This window comes from Tachysurus vachellii, chromosome 11 (genome assembly GCF_030014155.1).
Source record: "Tachysurus vachellii isolate PV-2020 chromosome 11, HZAU_Pvac_v1, whole genome shotgun sequence".
Taxonomy (NCBI): domain Eukaryota; kingdom Metazoa; phylum Chordata; class Actinopteri; order Siluriformes; family Bagridae; genus Tachysurus; species Tachysurus vachellii.
In genome coordinates, this window is record NC_083470.1 from 26,369,963 (window position 1) to 26,392,292 (window position 22,330).

Here is a 22,330-nt window from a genome sequence, read left to right on the forward strand (position 1 = left end):
GCGTTTTCTTAGCAAGACGCTTGACGGATGCTAACCGCTAAGCTACAGGAGAGCTCGAGTGAACCGTGAAGCTTTTCAAGGTGCGAGTCAATCTGCATCGCTTCCTCGGACTGAACAAGAGATAAAAACCTCGCGACATGATTGTAAGTTATTATTATTATTTTTACTTAAAGTTTCAAGTAACTATTTATCATTGTGTCCCCAACGATATCGAGTGAAATAGAGTTTATGTATAGATTTTTGCTTCATAGTGCAACCTGAACCGAATCGGTTGACTCATTGTTTCAAATGTGATTGAGTCTTTCTGCGCTATTTTTAATATTGAATCGATTCATTTGATTCATGGTTTCCTTCTAGAATAATTTAATAGTAACTCAAAGGATATTGTTTTACATTTTATTGCACGTTTGACTTTTTATAGAATTAAATGTAACGTCTAGATTTAATTTGAAGTTAGTGAACTTTTATCTCAGAGGAACTTTAATATATAATTCATTTTTAGTGTGATTTTATAAACGTGATATTTCATCTAGCTTTTTGTTTACCTGACTTATTAATTAATTAGGTGTTAATTGTATTAATTGTTCTGTTGATTAAATTCATCATTATCATTATTATTATTATTTAGAGAACTAACATTACTGAAAGGACTGTTCATCATTCATTTGGAATTATATTTGTGATGCTACTTCAAGGCTGGTGAAGAAGCTGAATATTCTTCTAATTAGAGGGTTACAATAATATGAGTTTAATAAAATGTTGTGCGATGGGTTCTCACTTTAGTGGCCTTGTCATGGTGGAACAGGTTTAGTTCTAATGAAGGGAAAAGCTGATAGTAATGATGATATAATATTATTAAATACCCCTACGTTCGTATAATAATAATAATAATATGCAATCAAACGTTAATCAGAAGAATCAAAGTGTAAAATTGTTAACACACTGAACTATTTTCTTAACACAGAAGTGACAGATGCTTTAAGTGTTAAAGAGTTTGTCGTACCCAGAACATGTGGTGTGATGGTCCAGGAGAAGGTCCGGCTCTCATCAGCACACAGACATTTTGTATAACTGCAGTTTTTACACTGTTGTACTGAAAACTTCTTCGACCTGGCTAAAGTCACCTTCACCTTTAAAACACAGAGATCTCATTCCATCAGCTTTATGAATGTTAAACCAAACGGTGATGGTGTAACTTCTGGTCTTCAGGAACAATAGAGTATGCAGGACAGCTGGGGTTAAAAATGTCCAATCTGTTGCTAAACAATGTTTAAAAATAAGGTCACTAAAAGGGTTTAAGATAATATTACAGGTAAGTTAGTAAGCTGGTTGTTCACTTGTGTTTGCAGAAACCTTTTTATAAAGAAATTTAGACCCAACTGAATGTCATGAGAGAATGTAATAAGACCAAACATTTCAGCTCACCACCATACAGCTTTTGAGGTAGTTGAAGACGGTGGCTTTGAGTGTGAACACTTCTCCTCGGATGACAGAGCTGGGCAGGGTGAGGCTCACAAAGAAAGGCTGGAAGGCAATAAGCTCAGTTTTCGGGGCGACTCCAAACCCCACAGGTGATGTACAAAATGCATCAGCCTGCCATGTAGTGATGGAGTCTGGGACCGTTTTATTAATGGCTGTCACTCCAGACTGACTGCAGAGGAAATAACATTGACTCAGTAACAAAGAGTTATAAAAGCTGAAAAGAATGAAACCACATGCACACCTGACTGGAACGAGATCCCAAATCCACGTCTCTGGGAAATATTTGCGGATCGTAACGACCGGTTGGGCGACTTCCCTGGAACTTGAGTCAACTGAAGTGGTGTCTTTTCTGAGGACTTCTGGTGTTCCCTTTTCCCTAGCTGCTGAAACTAGGAGTAATTTAAGATGTACAGTAAGCTCCATAGGGGTTTCGATATTGTATATATATATATATATATATGGATGTTATTTTGCAGTCTATGATAGTATATTGGAGTTGAAATGAAATAATAACTATGCAATATTTTGAGGGTATTTACATCCAAAATGGCTGAATAGGGTAATATTTACAGCACTTTTTATATGTCGCCTCTCTGTTGAGATGTTTCATGGACAGGAGTGTGTTATTCACCTCATTACGCTTACAAGTAAGTACAGTAGGATAAAAGGTCTAGTGTTGATTTCAAGCTTGGCAAAGGCGTCTGAAATCTATTTTTGTTAAATCTCAATATCAGGTCTAAAGAGCTGTCACTGCCAGGAAAGAAAGCTATCATTAAACCTGGAAAATCAAAACAAAACCATCAAATTGATAGCAAGATCATTAGGTGGGACTAATCAACTCTTTGGTACACTGTTTAAAAGAAAGAATGCACTAAAAAGGCCAGAAGATCACAACTGTTGTGGATGACAGAATAATTATTTCTCTAAGGGAAAAACCTCTTCAACACAGTTGGCAAGAACAAGTCTCCAGGATGTAGGTGCATCTGTGTCAAAGTCAACAACCAAGAGAAGATTTCATCTGAGTAAATATGTAATCCATTGGTCAGATTAGGGTTTACCATAAATATCTTAAAATAAACCGTTTGTGAACAACATCCTTTGTAGAGATAGTTACAAACATCAACTTGTGCTAGAAGGAAAGTGTATGGAGAAGGAAAGAAACTGCTCAAGATCCAAATCTTCATTCAACCTTAATCTATTGGCGTTGACATGTACGACTTATGGTGGAACGGGATGCGGAAATATTCTGAGGTGTAATGAGCTACAGTATATTATCTGCTGACATCAAGCCAAATGCTCCAAAACTCATCGAACAGGACTTCACAACGGAGATCTAAAGTAAATTTTGAAAACGACCAAAGACTTTCTTAAACTTTCTTAAACTTTCACCTGACCTGAAAACCGATGAGCTGCATTTCACTCTCTTATGGTAAAACCAAGGAGAAAACACCACAAGCAAACAGGAAGTAACAGCTAGAATAAAAGCCTGGTAAAAAGTGCCTGGTTTGTTAGTTTGTCGATTTACTTTCGATTCCTTTAAAAAAACAAAAAAGATTAAAATTATTCTTAATTTAAAAAAGTCCGCACTTTTTTGCTTTATTGTTTAATTTAAACTCCATTATACTGTTATACTGCATGCAGCTTAAATAACAATAGCTTTATCGATGTCTAAATATCAAGCCAATATAAAATGTTGCTGGGGAAAACCACTTACTGAGCTTCAGACAATCAACAGGTTTCTTTATTTCTGTGTTGGTGATGACTTTAACTCCAATATCCTGAGCAAGAAAAAAAGAACACGGTTATTTTACATGTGCAATAAACATCGTTTTTAAAACCATTGTTTTTTGCAGTTTGTCAGTGATGATTTTAAATTCAATTTCTTTAAGATTTTAAAGAAAGGCTTTAGTTATAAAGCATCCATCCACCTTAGAAATAACTGTGTATGAGTAGTTACTATAGAACCAGTAGCTTATTAGAATGAGCATGAGAGTGATGTCTTACTTTAAAGGTGCTGTAAACATCCAACTTTCCAAAGTGTGGAATAAAACCAATCTTTCGAAATTCTGGTGCCAAAGGCCGGATACCAATGGGTGGGCTCCCTGGGCATGGGTTTAAATCCTCTTCAATGATGTTGTACGGATATCCGGATAAGGATTTTACAGGCAGCAAGTCAAACACCTGGAATAATGTGTAACATGGCATAACTTATTCATTCATAAATTAATTATTAATGGTTGTCAGGCATTCAGTGTTTGTGGCAGAAAGCAGAGAAGAAATATGTAAGTAGAGTATTTCAAATTAAAATAGACCATTTGCATCTACTAGTTTTAGCTCAGGACCCGATCACGATTACCAGATATTTTTAAAAATAAAGTTGTAACCTATTACTACGCATTCAAAATAAGCTTTATGACTCAATGACATTTTGTTATTTTGAACGTACAGATTGGATGCTGAGCTCCTTCTCTGGTTGCAGAAGCAGAAGACTCTTATCTATCGCCTTTACTGAACACAAGGAACCTGGAGCAGCTTTCAGCAACAGTGATGCCTGGTCACCAGGAAGCTCCGTAGAAGGTGAAAACTTTAGAGACACCTGAAAGAGAGCAAGGGAATAAAAATAATTAAATAAATAAATCGAACCTGATTCTGAAATCTTGAGACTGTATAGAATTTGCAGGGTTTGAACAAGGTGCATTTAGAATTTTTAAGGTCTGGAAAACCTGGAAAACTGGCTTGATAAGGGTGGGACTGAGTCTTGATGCACAGATCCTGTCTTTTGATCATGATTGATCTGATTTATTTTTTTTATTTGAGCTGTTTTTGTGGCACAAGGGTGACCTACGCAATATTAGGTAGGTAGTTTTAATGTATGATCAGTATATATGAAGGTATATGAGGAAGTCGTGGCCTAATGGTTAGAGAGTTTTATTCCTAACCCTAAGGTTGTGGGTTCGAGTCTCGGGCCAGCAATACCACGACTGAGGTGCCCTTGAGCAAGGCACCGAACCCCCCCAACTGCTCCGTGTGTTCACGGTGTGTGTGTGTTCACTGCTGTGTGTGTGCACTTTGGATGGGTTAAATGCAGAGAACGAATTCTGATTATGGGTCACCGTACTTAGCCGTATGTCACGTCACTTTAAAGTGTGTGTGTTTGGGGGGGTAGGTGCTGGTGCAGTACCAGAAAATGTTGTCTACTTTGTGGCTATTGTTGTGCTTATAAACCTTAATGGGGCAAAAATATGACATTTTTACAAAGATGTTGAAAAGAGAGAGAGAGAGCGAGAGAGATTAATTTTCATAACTAATTAATATAGGTTGTTAAACCTAGCTATCAAAAAATGGTTAAAATTTGACTTAAAATTTTGGTTAAAAAGGATAATTTCTGACCTTATTTGCCAAACATGGCTGAACAGGGAGGTTTATGCTGTCGGCCACAGCCTCACCACTGTGAAGGACTGTGTACAAGACCACCTGAGCGACCGGGGACACCAGTGTTACATGCTGCAGTGTCAACACCAAGTTGCCCTTGTGTACTGCTACAAAACAGAAAAAACATTAAGACTATAAGTGCGTCGCCAAGCAACATGTTTCCAAATAAGTTGCGGGGAGTTTGGAGTTTATTGACGGTGTGATGTTAAAACCTGTTTTAGGGTTGATGGCTTCTGTGATACGTCCTTGCTGAACCAGATGTCCTTTATTCAGTACCTAAAATGAAGATGCATAAGATAGTTGTGATAGACCTTGACAATATCCTGGTCTTATGAGCTTAAATTAAAACCCCAAACTCACTATGTAGAAGAAGGATATGGTCCTCTGGCCTGGTGCGAGTGCGCTGTTGTGTATCCTGTACTGGGCCCTGACTACGGCTTTCTTAATACAGCTCAAAGGTGCCGAGCAGCTCCTCAATTTAATAAAACTCTGGCTCCTGGAATAGAAAGGCTGAAGACTGAGGAAAGCCGATTGGTATTGTGGAATGATCCGATTTATTTCGCTTATAACAGGTCTTTGAGTCGTTTCATACTGTGCCTATGTGAAAAGGAAAAAATAGCATTATTAAAAAACGGATGTGGCTTAATAACCTGATTTTTAAAGACAGATGGACATTCAGAATACATGTACGTGTTCAATGTCTGTGCTGCTAGTCAAAAGTGGTAAATAATGGCACCCTGTTACCGCTCATTTAACTATAACTGCACCACCTGTGGTGTTTTATTACTTAATTATTACACAGTTACATTCTACATTATTTATAATCTAATATGTTGTGTTAAAACTCCTAAAATTCTCATATCTGAAGGTGTGGCTTAATTTTCCAAACAACTCTGACATTATAATCCTGTCATTAAAATAAATCACAGGTTTATATTAATGCACTCATTTTAATATATTACTGTTTCTATAGTAAGATCTCACTCGCTTGAACTTGTATTGTGCGCATGACCGACTCTGAAACCTGAACATAATCAATAATATTATAGAAAAAAAACAACAAAAACTACTTAGCATTGTGGAAATATTTAGAAACAAATATTGACTTTAAGCAGCTGAACAGATCCTAAGGATTCATTTTATAAAAAGAAAAACAATATAAAAGACTTGATTACCTGAAGAGAGACTTGATTCAGACCCCAGGATTGAGTGTCAAGGGAAAATTTTGCAATGCCTTTGTCATTTGTAACCAGCTTCCGTACAGAACTTTTATCGGTGTAACTTATAGTCAAATACACGACTTTTCTCTTGATCGGACTTGAGTTTGGACCAGTCGCTTTAATCTGAAGAAGAAGGACACGAATATCAGACAACAATCTTATGAACAAAAACATTACCTCAGTTAAACTATCAAAGAAAGATGACCATGAATTGCTTGTTATTTACACAGTAACAACGATCAATTTAATTTGATGTACTTTACAACTGTTCATTACAAAACAATTAGCCTTCCAAATATTAGCCTACCTTGTAGTGACATTGTAAAGTATTTAACTAGATTTTTATTAAGGGTTATAAAGTTGTATCATATTTAGGCTTAAGATTAATCACACTTTTATCGGCAAGCAGCATAAGAAGTTGATGTTAGCTTACTCCTTAGATTTATATTTAGCCTATATAAAATTTTTATGTACACATTTTACTATTAATGGTCAACAACATAATTACCCTTCCATCATATGCTATTCTGGGCTTAAATATAGCTGGTGAGTCCTCAAACAACAGTGAAACGATATTAGGTGATATTGGAGCACGTCCTGACCCGGTAAGAATCACACCTACAGGATAAAGGCAGAAGTAACACACACGAGCTTAAAATTACAGATCAGAGCTAATGTTGCTAAGATTAACTAGCTATTTTGAGCATAAATCAATACACACTTAACATATCAGAAACATTGCTGAGCATTACATAATATAGCCGCATTTTTACACAGTACAAAGACCTTATGCAAAAAAAAAAAATCTTTGTCTTTCAGAACTTTAGCCTTCATAGGAATACTTTAAAACAAGCTTTAAGAAATAAACCGGTCTCTCACCAGTGCCGTCTTCTTCCACTTCAGTCCGAACGACGATCGAAGGTTCATAGCGTGAATCTCTTAATGCATATTCTGTCAGATCTATGAGTTTTTGTCCACAGCCAGTCTCGTCGGTCTGAAACAAAAAGAAACATGGTGGTGGGTGAATGTTCTCAATGTTATCATTGCTTGATATTTTGGGGGTTGATTATTTTTTACTGGTAGGGAGTATTGTAATTAGTTTATTAAAATATCTCTGAGATTTTAGTTCTGTACAAGTCCATCATGTTGGTATGATGGTGCGATTGTTTTGTGTTTGCATGAAGACACTGAAGAAATGTTTTTATATATTTTTTTTGTATCTTGAAGGTACAAAGTAAATATGATTAACCTTTATCGTATAATTCTTGCAGATGTCTGGCGGTGTTGGGCCCCATTGTGGTCGCTTGAATTTGTAACTCTTACGGCAGACTGTTGCCCTCACCGTCCCTCTCACTGGCTTCCCGTATGTATATCTGCGGAAAGTTGAAAACGATTTTATGAAATATTTATTGTATGACTTCATACAGCCATAAATTTGTGTTGCTTTTTATGAAACAATCACAAGCAAATAAAAAAAAACAATTTTGAACTTTTTGAACAATTTTTAACATAATGTTAAGTAACATATTTACGGGACATTAAACGAGGCATGTAAATATGTTTCACATTTCAGTCTGGAGTGAAGAAACAGAACGTTATTCATTTATTAACACTCACTTTGCACAAACTTTCAGCGTAGCTTTGGTGTCCAGTATGGTAATGACTGGAGGAAGCTCTACTGTAACCTCAAATGTGGGCAGAACTGAAACAGATGGTGTAATTTTGCCATCCTTTTATTACTCAGTTTATATTTATATTACTCCTTTTATACCCCCCATATATGCTGTGTGTGTGTGTGTGTGTGTGTGTGTGTCTGTGCATGTGTGTGTTTGTGTGTGCATATGTGTGTGTGATGTGTGTGTGTGTGTGCATATGTGTGTGTGTGTATGTGTGTGTGTGTATATATATATATATATATATATATATATATATATATATATATATATATATATATATATATATATATTCATTTTTGTCATTACAATATTAATACATTAATAAAGATAAACAGGTCCTGACCGTAATCTTTGACTTCAAATGTTTGCGTGAACTGTGTGTTCTTCTTGTCATGGACGGTGATGACATAAACTCCTTTTGTGGCCTCAGAGTTTAAGGGATATGACAGATCCACCAGACCGCTGGAGGTTGGGACGTTCAGCCACTGACCGATACGGTTTGAGTTCGGATCCTTAAGAAAAATAAAAAGGTTAATTTTTTATTACAGTCCTAAAATATGTAATGGGATTATATGGACAGTAATAATCAATGAGGATATAACGTTCAGTTGTTTTCTATGTTCTCTAGTGCTTAGAAACTGTCATTTAAAAGGTAAGGCACATAGTTAAGTTACTAGTTAGTGAGTGTTGAACTTTTCATGTCACAAACCTGCACTTGAATTGTCGGAAACTGAAAAGAAGGAAAAAATAAAGGTCAGTTTAACCATACAGTGATTTATAAATTATTATAATGCACTTTTTTTTTCATTTGGTACCAATACTCAGTGCTTAATAAGCTGTAATAATGCCTCAAGCACTATTTAATTCAGTTTGTATAGCACTTTTAACAATGGAAATTGTCTCAAAGCAGCTTTACAGAACATAAAAGTATATCACTAATAAATAATATTTACTATTAATAACTTACTGATGACTACAAAAGCTCTAGGTGTTTTGTTTATCACGCTGTTTAAGCATTTATTTTGTTTTAATTGCTCATACTGTTTTTTTCCACTAATTGTATTTTACCGTAACTAATAAGGATCAGTCAGAGGCACATAAGTATTCGAAAAAAGTATTTTGCTAATGTGCTAACTTCTGATTAACTGCTGACTTCATAGTGCTCCTCTATTTTGTAGATGATGAACAAATAAAAGTTTTCATACCTTCTGTTCGTAGGTGTGGAAATTAGTATCCAGAGAGGCGATGCGGAACTTCACTTTGGGCAGAAAAAGAATATATACATATTATTCCATAATAATGTAAGTAATATATATATGTATATATGTATATGTATATGTATTACTAGCATAAACGATAGTAAAGGCAGATGGACATATGACAAACCATGTTAAAACACTGATGCACTAAAGTTACCATAAAAATACCTTTGTTGCTATTGGTTTTGTCACCCAGGCTTTTATGTGGTTGTTTTAGAGCCTGAATTTGCTGAGATTGACACTTCAGCCCTGGTGTTTCAGGTCTTTCTCTCTACCTTATGGATCTGCAAATGTTGTCTCCCTTCTATCTGGCTCTGATTACCTCATGCTTTTTCCACCTCCTGACTCTGACGATGATCGCTGTCGTCGATCTGCCGCTGCTTGTCAATGTTTTTTTGGTTCATCCTAGAGTATTTGTGTGTCACTGGTTTTCAGTTTCCTTTAGATAAGTTCATCTGTATGTTTCTTTATCTTTGAGTAAAGCCTTATAATACTTTATGTTTTAGTGCTTACTTTTAGTGCTTCTCATTCTTTGGTTTCATAATTTTGGATTATCTGAGTTTGTCTTTGCCTGCTTATGTTTTCAGTCATGCCAGAAACTGTGACTATGATCAAATAAATCCTGCATCTTTTTCATCCTGGATCTGAACCTCAACACCACACAGCAGACGGCTGTTTTATGCCAAGTGGGAAGGTTTTGTGGTTGTGACCCATAACCACACTGTCATTGATTATTTTCCTATAACAGCCTGGCACTCAGTATGTATTTCTTATTCAACTATTAGACAAATATTTAATACAAAATATTAATATTTTGTAATAGTGATCGTAACATAGTTCATTGTAGAACTGGTGAAAGAACCGAGGACAATAAGTTATGGGAAAGTTACCTCTTTGTCCCGGCTTGTAGATGGGTTTATCCGTCTGAATGATAGTCAGGAATTTTGGAGGAGTGATAATGATTTTTGTAGCTTTCTTCAGGTGTCTTTTTCGCCCTTTAATCTCAATCGTTATAGATGCCACCAATTCCTCGGTTACAACAGGAACCTGTAGGTACACAAAACAAAAACAAAACAATGGCGCCTCAGTTGCTATTTTTCTCTTTGTTCTTTGCTAGTTTGTCTACGGCGGCACACAGAAAAGAAGAACGATAGACCAAATTTGGGCCAAGTCCTACAAAATATCTAGTACTACCATTGGGTCAAATTTGGGTATTTAAGTAAATTTTTGTAAGTTAATAGCTAGCTAGCTACTAAGAGTTTTTTCAAATGTTACCTCATTAAGAAAATCATTAGATAGCTCTACATGATTGATAACTATCTGTTGCCTAGGAGATGCACAGCAACTGCAATGAAAACATCGATTAATACATTGAGCCTTCAACTTCCTCCAAATAGCTCCGACTGCTCCATATAAATCATTTTATATCTCAGGTTAAGCGCCAGAATTGTGCGGCTCTGGTCCTCCTACGGGTTTTTTTCAACCAGAAAAAAAGTAAAAGCTTGAAACAAACAAAAACATTCATTGTGAGTTCTGTATAGATAAATTGTTAAAGACATCCTTAAAATGCTATAATCATGACAGGACTAGAAGCATACGTGAACATTACAGATATTACGATGTCATTATGAGGAGTCTGACCTGGAATTTCACGGAGTGGTAGTAATCCTTTGTTATAGACTTTTCAGTCAGAAGGAGGACATGCTTCTGGTTATAATCCAGGTACACATTCAGTGAAACATATCCAGAGGGCTTGACAATGATGCATAACGTCTCAGTGGTGCCCCCTACTGTTCGGGAGGTTACAGCCAACAGGTAAAAGCTGAACAAAGACAAAATAATGCAAGTTAACTATGTTCTCTATGTAACAATGCTCTGTTTGGTCTATTTTAACTTTTATGGGAAATCTGCTATCTTTTTGGGCTTGCAGTTTAAATGAAAGAGTCCCAGAAAATCACTGACGTGTCTTTATGAGGTCTAGATGGTCGCCTGTCTTCATCATGCTCAGATGGTCGCCTGTCTTCATCATGCTCAGATGGATGCCTGTCTTCATCATGCTCAGATGGATGCCTGTCTTCATCATGCTCAGATGGATGCCTGTCTTCATCATGCTCAGATGGATGCCTGTCTTCATCATGCTCAGATGGATGCCTGTCTTCATCATCCTCAGATGGATGCCTGTCTTCATCATCCTCAGATGGATGCCTGTCTTCATCATGCTCAGATGGATGCCTGTCTTCATCATGCTCAGATGGATGCCTGTCTTCATGAGGTTTAGATGGATGCCTGCCATCGTCTTCATCAGATTCAGATGACAGCCAGTCATCGTGTTCATCAGATTCAGATGAACTTTCTTTCCTTTTGACAGGAATTGGTGGACAGTGTTAAGAAATATAAGCAGACAGTTTATTCAGGTATTTTACCCAGATTTCTAGGTTACACGTTTTGTTGAATATTGAATATGTATGTGCATGTATGAATTGCTTCAAATTGCCACATATATATATTTTTTAAAAGTGATATCTCAATATGTGGTTGAATTTCTGCTGTTAATAAAAAAACATGATGGACATGACATCTGATTTTCTGTTTAGGCTGTCGGTTTGTTTTTGATTAGCTTCAATAAAGGAGTCTCAGAAAATCACTGACCTTTGTTTATCCGGTTTAGATGGAGGCTTTACTTTATCCGGTTTAGATGGAGGCTTTACTTTATCCGGTTTAGATGGAGGCTTTACTTTATCCGGTTTAGATGGAGGCTTTACTTTATCCGGTTTAGATGGAGGCTTTACTTTATCCGGTTTAGATGGAGGCTTTTCTTCATCTTTATCCGGTTTAGATGGAGGCTTTTCTTCATCTTTATCCGGTTTAGATGGAGGCTTTACTTTATCCGGTTTAGATGGAGGCTTTACTTTATCCGGTTTAGATGGAGGCTTTACTTTATCCGGTTTAGATGGAGGCTTTACTTTATCCGGTTTAGATGGAGGCTTTCCTTTATCCGGTTTAGATGGAGGCTTTCCTTTATCAGGTTGAGGTGGGTTATTTTCTTTCTCTTTATCTGGTTTACTTGGATGCCTGTAAAGGTTCAATAGTTAGTCTCAGGGCAAATGCTATAAGAAATGTGTCTCAAGGAACACTTTTTTTTATCACAGTAGTAATGAAAGTTCAACTTCATCAACTATTGAAATTGACCATTAAATTTCAGGTTTTAATACTCAAGATTGGATATGAAACATCACAAGCCATTATTATGGCCATTTTTTTAAAAACTGCACAACTAATCACACATTTTTTTAAATCACTGACCTTTCATGCTCTTCGTCAGATTCACATGACTCCCTGTGAAGATGAATGAGCAGACATTTTGCATTGCAAATGCTACGTAATGGTAAATATTTAAAAAAAAATTAAATGTGTTAATACACTTTAAAGTGTAGTCAGATTTAATAATATTTAGATTATTCTGGACCTACTCTTATGATCCCGTGATTATTTATTCGATTATTTATTTATTTTTTGATCAATAGTAATGACATTTTAACAAGTTTCAATGCTTTAGTCGAATTCCAGAAACACATGATAGACAAAACTAGCTGTTATTACTGTTGTGTAACATCACTTATGGTCCTGTATCTTACAAAAATAACTAAATAGCTTATATTTTCCTCAGAGAGCGCATTTGTGCTGCTTTATATGTACAGAGCATTATATGGCTTACATCACACCGGTATCTGAGTTTCAATGATCTTGTTAAATTAGCTCAGTAAACAGCAAACACGTGTTTCTGCCCTTTCCCTTGCACTTTTATGGCTTTCTAAATATTTCATTTCATAATGTAATGTAGCTACGTAGCTTTTCGATTACAAAATGATTTGATTATTGATTGCTTGTATTTCTGCTAAAACATGATGGACAGATTATTGTTATAGCTTGAATAAATTAGTCTCAGAAAAACACTGACCCTTCTTCATGTTCATGTGGTGTGGGTCGAAGCCTGTCATGATCAGCTTCAGCTAAATGCCTGTGGAAGTTATGAGCAGACGTTAAAGCACAGGTCAACCTCGCAACAAGCAACGTCTACATTAAAGCAGGTATTCATGTTTCTATTATATTTATAATAATATATTCATATTTTTCCCCTCAGAGCTCACAGGTTTTAAATATTGATGTAAATAATACTATTTTTAAATAATTTTATGAATGTATATATGTCTGTTTAATTACTTTATCATCAACCTGCCTAGATTTTTACATCTAATACATTAGACCAAAAGTAAAATTGATGTTTCATCTGAAACCACATATTATGTATAGATATATTTATTATTGTTTAATTTGTGAGCACATATTTAAACCCTCTGTTGCACAAAGCCTAATTTGGAATGTGGGATGTGGTTAAGATGTTGGATTACTGATCAGAGGGTCATGAGTTTGAATCCCACGTTCATCAAGCTGCCACTGCTGGGCCCCTGAGCAAGGCCCTTAACCCTTGCTTAGTTGCATAAATTGAAATAAAATGTAAGTCACTCTGGATAAGGGTGTCTGCTATACGCCATAAATGTAAGTGTTACATTTATAACATCACATAATAACATCACATGAGTCTGAATTAACATTAAGCGTTTTCATTTTATAGCTAGCTGGCTAACTAGCACTAACCTGCAATTTCACAGCTCACATTCACACACACACACACACACACACACACACACACACACACACACATATATATATATATATATATATATATATATATATATATATATATATATATATATATAGTTTTGATAAAATATTGTAAAAATATTTACATTACATTTACAATATTAATTTTGATAAAATATTGTATTATATTTCATAGCTTGTTTTCAGTGAAAAAAAAACATTATTTAACTATTGATTTTTTTGAATTTATACTGTGAGACTCTGATTACTGTAAGATTTGTTTTCTAGATTAATTGAAGAACTTTCAGAAAATCACTGACCTTTCATGCTCTTCTTCAGATTCACATACTTCCCTGTAAAGAAATATGAGCAGATATTATTCTCCTGGCAATTTCAGCTAAGTATCAAAATACTGTTTTTTACTTTATGTATTTTTATATTAATCCAGCTTCAGTGAAGGAGTCTTTAAAAACAATTACCCATCTTCATGTTCATGAGTTCCAGAAGGATGCCTGTAAAGAAATATGAGCAGACGTTAGAGCACGTAAGTGTCGTTTGTCGAACTTTACGTATATTTTATTCAAACTTCGTTAGACAATAATAGAAATCCAACTGCAATTTTCAGCACTCAAGAATTTGATATAAACATCAAATATTTGTCATGGATATTTTTTAATTTGTTGAGTAAACAATAGACAAAAGTTGTGTTTCCTGTCATGAACATGCACAGAATTAGTTAAAGATTTGGTTAAAATATTGATTAGTATTTATAACAAACCAATACCCTCAGTCATATATTTTTTTTATTTCACTCTTATTTATTTCATACAATACAATATAAATAAACAAACTAAATAAATACATTCATTTATTTATATAAAATAAATAATGAGACATATGAGAACATATACTTCTCATACACACTCCATCAGATATTAATATTTTATTATTATGTTATATTTCCAATTTTATATAAGGCTTATTCTCCGCACACTACATATTTATGTAAATGCTATTTTAAAATGTATTGGTCACATAAGGTCATACACAGTACAGTGATCAGTGAGATGCAGTGAAACAGAACTGTTGTACTTATGAACCAAAATGTACTTATTTACATGCGAGTAATAAAAAATTATTCAAAATATATTATAAGTGAACCCGAGAATAGTTCGGATAAGCGGTAGAAAATGAATTGAATGAATGAATATTATAAGTGAAACAAAGATTAGTGGAATAAAATGCCAATATGTGCAGTTGTTTGGACAATAAATGCTGTGCAGCATCAGGCTGAGTTAATTAGAGCTGTGCAAATAATTCCAAGCTGTTGTCTAATGTCTTGTCCTGTTTGAGGGCCTAAATGCCCTGTAGGAAGAAGCCATTTTTAATGCCCATGTTCTCACTCACTCATCTTCTACGGCTTATCCGAACTACCTCGGGTCACGGGGAGCCTGTGCTCAGGCGTCATCGGGCATCAAGGCAGGATACACCCTGGACGGAGTGCCAACCCATCGCAGGGCATTCATTCACTCACGCACTCATTCACTCACACAATCACACACTACGGAAAATTTTCCAGAGATGCCAATCAACCTACCATGCATGTCTTTGGACCGGGGGAGGAAACCGGAGTACCCGGAGGAAACCCCCGAGGCACGGGGAGAACATGCAAACTCCAAACACACAAGGCGGAGGCGGGAATCGAACCCCCAACCCTGGAGGTGTGAGGCGAACGTGCTAACCACTAAGACACCGTGCCCCTGTAATGCCCATGTTACAACCCTAAATTAATTTTGTAAATGTTTTCATTTCTTATTTTTCTAGTGTGAAAAGAATGCCACATTTCCCCATATATTAAAATGTATATGTTACATCAAAATGAAATTATCATGTCGTCTGAAACACATACGAATTTGCCCCATCACTTTGATGTAGTGTAGTTTGTGCTGTCTTGCCTACACTTTCATTACTTACTAAGTATTTCATTATTGTATATCGTAGCTACATAGGAAAAAAAGATTATTAATTGGTTGTATTTTCGCTGTTGTGGTTCTCGTGGTCACAGAAAAACACGATGCATGACAGTGGTACGGGTTTTTTAGACCTGCGGTTTTTCAATGAAAATAGTCTGAGATAATGACTTACCTCTCTTTGTCTTTATCAGATGGACGCTTGTCTTTATCAGATGGACGCTTGTCTTTGTCTTTATCAGATGGACGCTTGTCTTTGTCTTTATCAGATGGACGCTTGTCTTTGTCTTTATCAGATGGACGCTTGTCTTTATCAGATGGATGCTTTTCTTGGTCTTTATCAGATGGATGCTTGTCTTTGTCTTTATCAGATGGACGCTTGTCTTTATCAGATGGATGCTTGTCTTTGTCTTTATCAGATGGACGCTTGTCTTTGTCTTTATCAGATGGACGCTTGTCTTTGTCTTTATCAGATGGACGCTTGTCTTTATCAGATGGATGCTTTTCTTGGTCTTTATCAGATGGATGCCTGTCTTTGTCAGATGGATGCTTGTCTTTGTCTTTATCAGATGGATGCTTGTCTTTGTCTCTATCAGATGGATGCTTGTCTTTGTCTCTATCAGATAGATGCTTGTCTTTGTCTCTATCAGATAGATGCTTGTCTTTGTCTCTATCAGATAGATGCTTGTCTTTGTCTCTATCAGATGGATGTTTGTGTTTGTCTCTATCAGATAGATGCTTGTCTTTGTCTCTATCAGATGGATGTTTGTGTTTGTCTCTATCAGATAGATGTTTGTCTTTGTCTCTATCAGATAGATGTTTGTCTTTGTCTCTATCAGATAGATGTTTGTCTTTGTCTCTATCAGATAGATGCTTGTCTTTGTCTCTATCAGATAGATGCTTGTCTTTGTCTCTATCAGATGGATGCTTGTGTTTGTCTCTATCAGATAGATGTTTGTCTTTGTCTCTATCAGATAGATGCTTGTCTTTGTCTCTATCAGATAGATGTTTGTCTTTGTCTCTATCAGATAGATGCTTGTGTTTGTCTCTATCAGATAGATGCTTGTCTTTGTCTTGATCAAATGGATGCTTGTGTTTGTCTCTATCAGATAGATGCTTGTCTTTGTCTCTATCAGATAGATGCTTGTCTTTGATCTGATCAAATGGATGCTTGTCTTTGATCTGATCAAACGGATGCTTTATCAGACGGATTTGCAGGTCTTTGTCATGATCAAATGGATGCTTGTCTTTGTCTTTATCAGATAGATGCTTGTCTTTGTCAGGTGGATGCTTGTCTTTGTCTTTATCAGATGGATTCCTGTGAAGAATTATAATCATAAGCTGAAGTGCTATTGATCCTGCATGCATTTTGTGATATAAAGAATTTTAAAAAGGATGGACTGTACCTAACTATGTAACACACAAAATTATATTCTGTTCTGATTTTTAAACTCTTACTATAGCTGGACTGATTTGGCTTTTCTGTGATCTCTTGTGTAAAACATTCAAACAAGGAAAAAACATCTGGGTTATTAGCATAACTTCTTTTTTTTTTCTAACTTTACCTTAGTTTGTCTTTCTAGATTTTTACAAAGTTCATTTTTTCAGTTTGATTATTACATCCCAAGACTCTAAATTTACATGGTTCACTTAAATTAAGAGCATTTCTATCAAGACTTGCAGTTTGTTATTGAATAGGAAAACGATTTCCTTAATATTTATTAAATCGTGTTTTCGAAATAAATGTAATGTAAATAATGTTAACTGTTAACCACAGAAATGCAGCAGTTGTTAGGATGAAAGAACAAAACGGACATATAAGTTCTCCTCGAAATATAAATTCAATGCTTATCATAAAATTATGACCATATATGAACAATGAAGCGTATCACTGTAATTCATGCACAAGGAGACATACACAGTACTCGCAACTGAATTTAAAAAGAATGAAAAATCGATTTTTCAGCATTTTCCAGAACAAATACTTTTCTTTTCTAACAAACCTTTAGCAGAGTTATATTTAAAACATTATTTAATGAATCTGAATACATTTATAATTTTCAGAATATATTTTTTTTTCAGTAATTCAACTTATTCTGATGAAATTATTTAGCATTAACAGAAACGTCAGTTGTACAAAAGTAAAAACAGAAATCTGAGAATGTTAAAGGATCTTACTTGTCTCTGAAGCTCGCCTGTACAATGGTGCTTGCAAAAAGCAAAAAAAGCGTGAATGTTATTCTAGAAGGACCCATTCTGGAGCAGAATCGAGCACAATCTAGGTAAGATGATCTTAAAGCACTTGTGGTATATATTAACCTTTACCCCACCCATATATATTTCATGTTGTGTTTTGTGAGCACCGCCCTCTTCTATCACTTCTGGCCTTGCACTCTATGTTCACATCACATGCCTCACCTTATCTGTCTAATTTTAGTTATCATTAGTGTTTATTCAGTGAAATAAAACATTTGATAAAGAGAACCGGCTTGACATAAGAAAGTTAAACAGATAAATAATTTTATTTAGTTTTATAAGATTTATCCAATATCACAGCATACATATTTATTATGGCACAAACACAAGACTTAAGTACAGTGGCATAAATACAGTGTATATGGTGTAGATATACAGAAGTTACAGATATTTGGCTTACTGTGTGCATTTATTGCTATTTCTTGTAGTGGACTTTTCTATGGATTCAGTTTGTTTCACAAGGTTTATACTTTCTGTATGATTAACATACCTTAATATTGATAAATTGCAAATTGAATAAATGACTTAAAGCTGATCTGTAAGTAAGTGGTGCTGTCATTCACATCCCTATATATTTTTATTGCCTTTACTAAGCTGGTCATTCAGTTTATATGTGTATTTTTGTGTATTACTGTCTACAAGTGTATTGTGTTCGTTTTCTTTCCATTTTCTTTGCTTTTAATCCTCTTCCAGTTAAATGGGAAACCTGCTGAGTGTGATTCCGTAAAAAAAATTAATTTTTCCATAAGTAACTTCCTGTAATAGTTTTCCTTCATCAGTTAATGGAAGTTTAGTGTCACGCTATCATAAGCAAAACAGACATTTACTAAAACAGTAAAGATATGAAGAAATTCCTTGTCAAACTGAAGGTCACAATGTTTTCCTGTCCTGAACAATCTGAACAATCAGTACTCAAGTACAAGGTGAACAGTGAAAGAGACTACAATTATTATAAACACATTAAACATAAAAAAAGTACTAAAAATATTAAATATTAATATTAAAATATTCAAAATGTATTTTTTTTTCATTATAAAATGATTCAACATTTCAGATTTGAAACAGTTTGCTGTATAGTCAGAAATTATAATTATTATTATAAATATAAATTTTTAGAAAGCAAAATTATCTGCCAATAGAATATAAATAGATTTAATCTTAAATACACTGAAAATTGTAAATTATGGCTTATGGACGGCTTATGGTAGAGAAATGAACATTCAGTTCACAGGCAACACCTCTGATGGACATTCCTGCAGTCAGAATGCCAATTGCACGCTCCCTCAAAACCTGTGACATCTTTGGATAAAAACTGCACATTATAGAGAGGCCTTTTATTGTGGCCAGCCTGAGGCAGTCCTGTGCTATCTATCATGCTGTCTAATCAGCATCGTGATATGTCACACCTGTAAGGTGGATGGATTATCTGGGCAAAGGAGAAGTGCTCACTAACACAGGGGGAACTCGTGGCCTAATGGTTAGAGAGTTTGACTCCTAGCCCTAAGGTTGTGGGTTCGAGTCTCGGGCCGGCCATACCACAACCCACCCTTGAGCAAGGCACCGAACCCCCAACTGCTCCCCGGGCGCCGCAGCATAAATGGCTGCCCACTGCTCCGGGTGTGTGTTCATGGTGTGTGTGTGTTCACTGCTGTGTGTGTGTGTGCACTTTGGATGGGTTAAATGCAGAGAACAAATTCTGAGTATGGGTCACCGTACTTAGCCGTATGTCACGTCAGATTTAGACAGATTTGTTAACAATATTTGAGAGAAATAGGTCTTTTGTGTACATAGAAAAAGTCTTAGATCTTTAAGTTCAGCTCATGAAAAATGGGGCAAAAACAAAAGTGTTGCGTTTATCATTTGGTTCAGTATATTTTTAGAAGAATCTGTCTCTTCTAAAGCTGTAATACCTTTTGCATACTTTTAAAAAATGTAAAATCACAGATTGGCATTTACATTTTCTAAATTTAAGATATAATGTCTTATTCATGTCTAAATAATCTGTGTTAATTATGTTAAATGCACATTATTATTATTATTATTATTATTATTATTATTATTATTATTATTATTATTATATTATATTAATATTATTATTATTATTATTATTATTATTATATGATTTATTTTTTGTATATTTACCGCAGACATTTTTAAGGATGTTTTTTCTATGGATCTAACTTAAATTTTCTTTTTCATCTTCAAGTTCAAGTTCAAGTTCACTTGTGGTTTTCACCTCTGAAGTTCAGCTCATATTTTAGCTAATTCACAAAACACAAATATAAAACTTTACAGACATGAAATTCTCTCTAGTTTTAGGGTCATTGTGTTCTTTGTCATCTGCTGTTATGACTACCGTCTTTGGTGCCACATGAATTATTATATTTAGAAAACATCTTCAAGAACAAGGACATAAACTGAAAGTAGGTCAAACTTTGTTCAGAACCTTTCAGACCTTATGCTTTTCTTCACTAATGTGTTAAAAGTTATTAATCGATACAAGTTCATTTTTCAGTTAGCTTAATTACATTAGTTGCTTGCTGTTGGTATACAGTGACACAGTGCTGTTTTAATTGACAAACTATAACTTCAAACAAATGGAAGAAAAAATATCCCAACGGGAAATAAAAATAGTATCAACTGATTTTAATGTCCATCTAAAATTTCTTCTATTAAAACAGCTTAATTTAGAACTATAGGGTGAAATGTGTAGCCAAAAACAAAAACCATTAGATATTTTCACAGAACAATTATTTATATCTAATTAAAAAACTGTCATGGGGGCACGGTGGCTTAGTGGTTAGCACGTTCGCCTCACACCTCCAGGGTTGGGGGTTCGATTCCCGCCTCCACCTTGTGTGTGTGGAGTTTGCATGTTCTCCCCGTGCCTCGAGGTTTTCCTCCGGGTACTCTGGTTTCCTCCCCCGGTCCAAAGACATGCATGGTAGGTCAGGCTCCCCGTGATCCGAGGTAGTTCGGATAAGTGGTAGAAAATGAGTGACAGTGAGAGTAAAAAATGTCATTTTTTAATTAGATATAAATAATTTTCCTGTGAAAATATCTAATGGTTAAGTTATTCACTTAAAGGCAGAGATTATAACCTCTAGGAATTCTTCTACTAAATCTTTTAAGAATTCAGAATCAGGAACCAGGAGACTAGCCAAGGGCCAGGTGGTAGAAGTATAGGATACTGGTGCAGGAGGAAGAGCCCATTCAAAATATTGAAACACTGATAAACAATGGAACTGATATGGAATAACAGTCTGTTCATGGATGGTTTATATGTCCTTGGAGTATGTTTGGTATCAGGTCTGATTTGATGTCTGTAAACGCACACAGCTTAAATACAATCTTTGGATAGAAGCCCACAATAGCCTAGAATAAACAAGATAGGAAGGTGCCTTCCTGAAACTTATCATTAGTCAGCTCTATTCTATTTATTATATAAGGCACATATTTGGTCTAGTGATATTTTAATGTCATTATAAGTTATATATTATTAGCTATAAGTTTGCTTGCATATGAAATATTCAAGTCTGGTAATTATCAGGTGATACAAACAAGACACCAAATGCAGGGTTTATTCTGGTGTGAACTTTGTACATAAATGGACTTGTTTCAAACTTTTTTAAGCTGAACAGAGCATCTATTTCAGACATAAAAGTGTGTATGCAACATATGTCGAATTTCAAAATAGCAAGTCCTTCCCATGCATTTCAAGCAGAAACAATTGAAGGTTCTCACAATGTTTTCCGAGTTAGACTAAACTAGGTCTGGAACTAGTGTGGTTTCTTTTCTGTTGTTGCCATATGAATGTTACTTCATTATAAATACTGATCATATACCAAGTTGCATATGTGGTGATTTATGTTGTACTATGTGTTCTGCATACGTGGCAAAATAATCAATAGTTGATGCTTCTTCTAAACCTGAACCTTGAGTTAATCTTTATGTTAATTCATAAATGGATGAGTGTTTGTATTTGTTTGATGTGTATGTAACAAAACCCCCAAGTGAACAGAAGGTTTAATACACCTTTTATTAAGGTCAGATATAACAATGTACAAGTAACTACATAAACTTTGCAAACACAGCTAGTGGTTTAAACATATACTATGAGGCCAGTTAGGAGACAATAAAAAGTCCAATAGCAAACCCAGATTTTGCCACAAAATCCTTCATCCTTATGTCTTACTCTACCTGCGACCTGTGCCTACATCTTCTGTAAAATCTCTAGGATGGTCCCACATGGACAGCACCATGAATGGAAGGTGCCACACAGTAACATAAAGAGGTCTGCCATGATGGCACAACTTGAACTCAAGTCTCCCTCCAAGAAATATATATATATATATGTGTGTGTGTGTGTGTGT

At 35.2% G+C, this 22,330-nt stretch overlaps 1 protein-coding gene across 2 annotated transcripts in view; it reads right to left on the bottom strand.

The window, feature by feature from the left end:
- LOC132853164 (alpha-2-macroglobulin-like protein 1) overlaps positions 1 to 18,003 on the bottom strand; it is a 25,369-nt gene extending 7,366 nt beyond the window's left edge. The window contains exons 1-27 of one of the 2 annotated variants that reach the window (XM_060880653.1): positions 17,880 to 18,003; positions 15,877 to 17,019; positions 14,211 to 14,243; positions 14,052 to 14,084; positions 13,028 to 13,087; positions 12,373 to 12,405; positions 11,719 to 12,141; positions 11,032 to 11,427; positions 10,711 to 10,891; positions 9,960 to 10,116; positions 9,016 to 9,068; positions 8,520 to 8,540; positions 8,154 to 8,322; positions 7,752 to 7,836; positions 7,384 to 7,507; positions 7,014 to 7,128; positions 6,643 to 6,752; positions 6,090 to 6,257; positions 5,275 to 5,511; positions 5,127 to 5,190; positions 4,873 to 5,021; positions 3,929 to 4,078; positions 3,487 to 3,663; positions 3,197 to 3,260; positions 1,724 to 1,871; positions 1,426 to 1,651; positions 1,004 to 1,130 (exon numbers count right to left, since the gene is read on the bottom strand). In XM_060880653.1, the coding sequence (XP_060736636.1) occupies positions 1,004 to 1,130; positions 1,426 to 1,651; positions 1,724 to 1,871; positions 3,197 to 3,260; positions 3,487 to 3,663; positions 3,929 to 4,078; positions 4,873 to 5,021; positions 5,127 to 5,190; positions 5,275 to 5,511; positions 6,090 to 6,257; positions 6,643 to 6,752; positions 7,014 to 7,128; positions 7,384 to 7,507; positions 7,752 to 7,836; positions 8,154 to 8,322; positions 8,520 to 8,540; positions 9,016 to 9,068; positions 9,960 to 10,116; positions 10,711 to 10,891; positions 11,032 to 11,427; positions 11,719 to 12,141; positions 12,373 to 12,405; positions 13,028 to 13,087; positions 14,052 to 14,084; positions 14,211 to 14,243; positions 15,877 to 17,019; positions 17,880 to 17,956 (4,723 nt within the window). In that variant the 5' untranslated portion in view covers positions 17,957 to 18,003. The remainder of the gene's footprint in view (positions 1 to 1,003; positions 1,131 to 1,425; positions 1,652 to 1,723; positions 1,872 to 3,196; positions 3,261 to 3,486; positions 3,664 to 3,928; positions 4,079 to 4,872; positions 5,022 to 5,126; positions 5,191 to 5,274; positions 5,512 to 6,089; positions 6,258 to 6,642; positions 6,753 to 7,013; positions 7,129 to 7,383; positions 7,508 to 7,751; positions 7,837 to 8,153; positions 8,323 to 8,519; positions 8,541 to 9,015; positions 9,069 to 9,959; positions 10,117 to 10,710; positions 10,892 to 11,031; positions 11,428 to 11,718; positions 12,142 to 12,372; positions 12,406 to 13,027; positions 13,088 to 14,051; positions 14,085 to 14,210; positions 14,244 to 15,876; positions 17,020 to 17,879) is intronic. The other variant, XM_060880654.1, reaches the window with a different exon arrangement.
- Between the last annotated feature and the right edge of the window lie 4,327 nt (positions 18,004 to 22,330).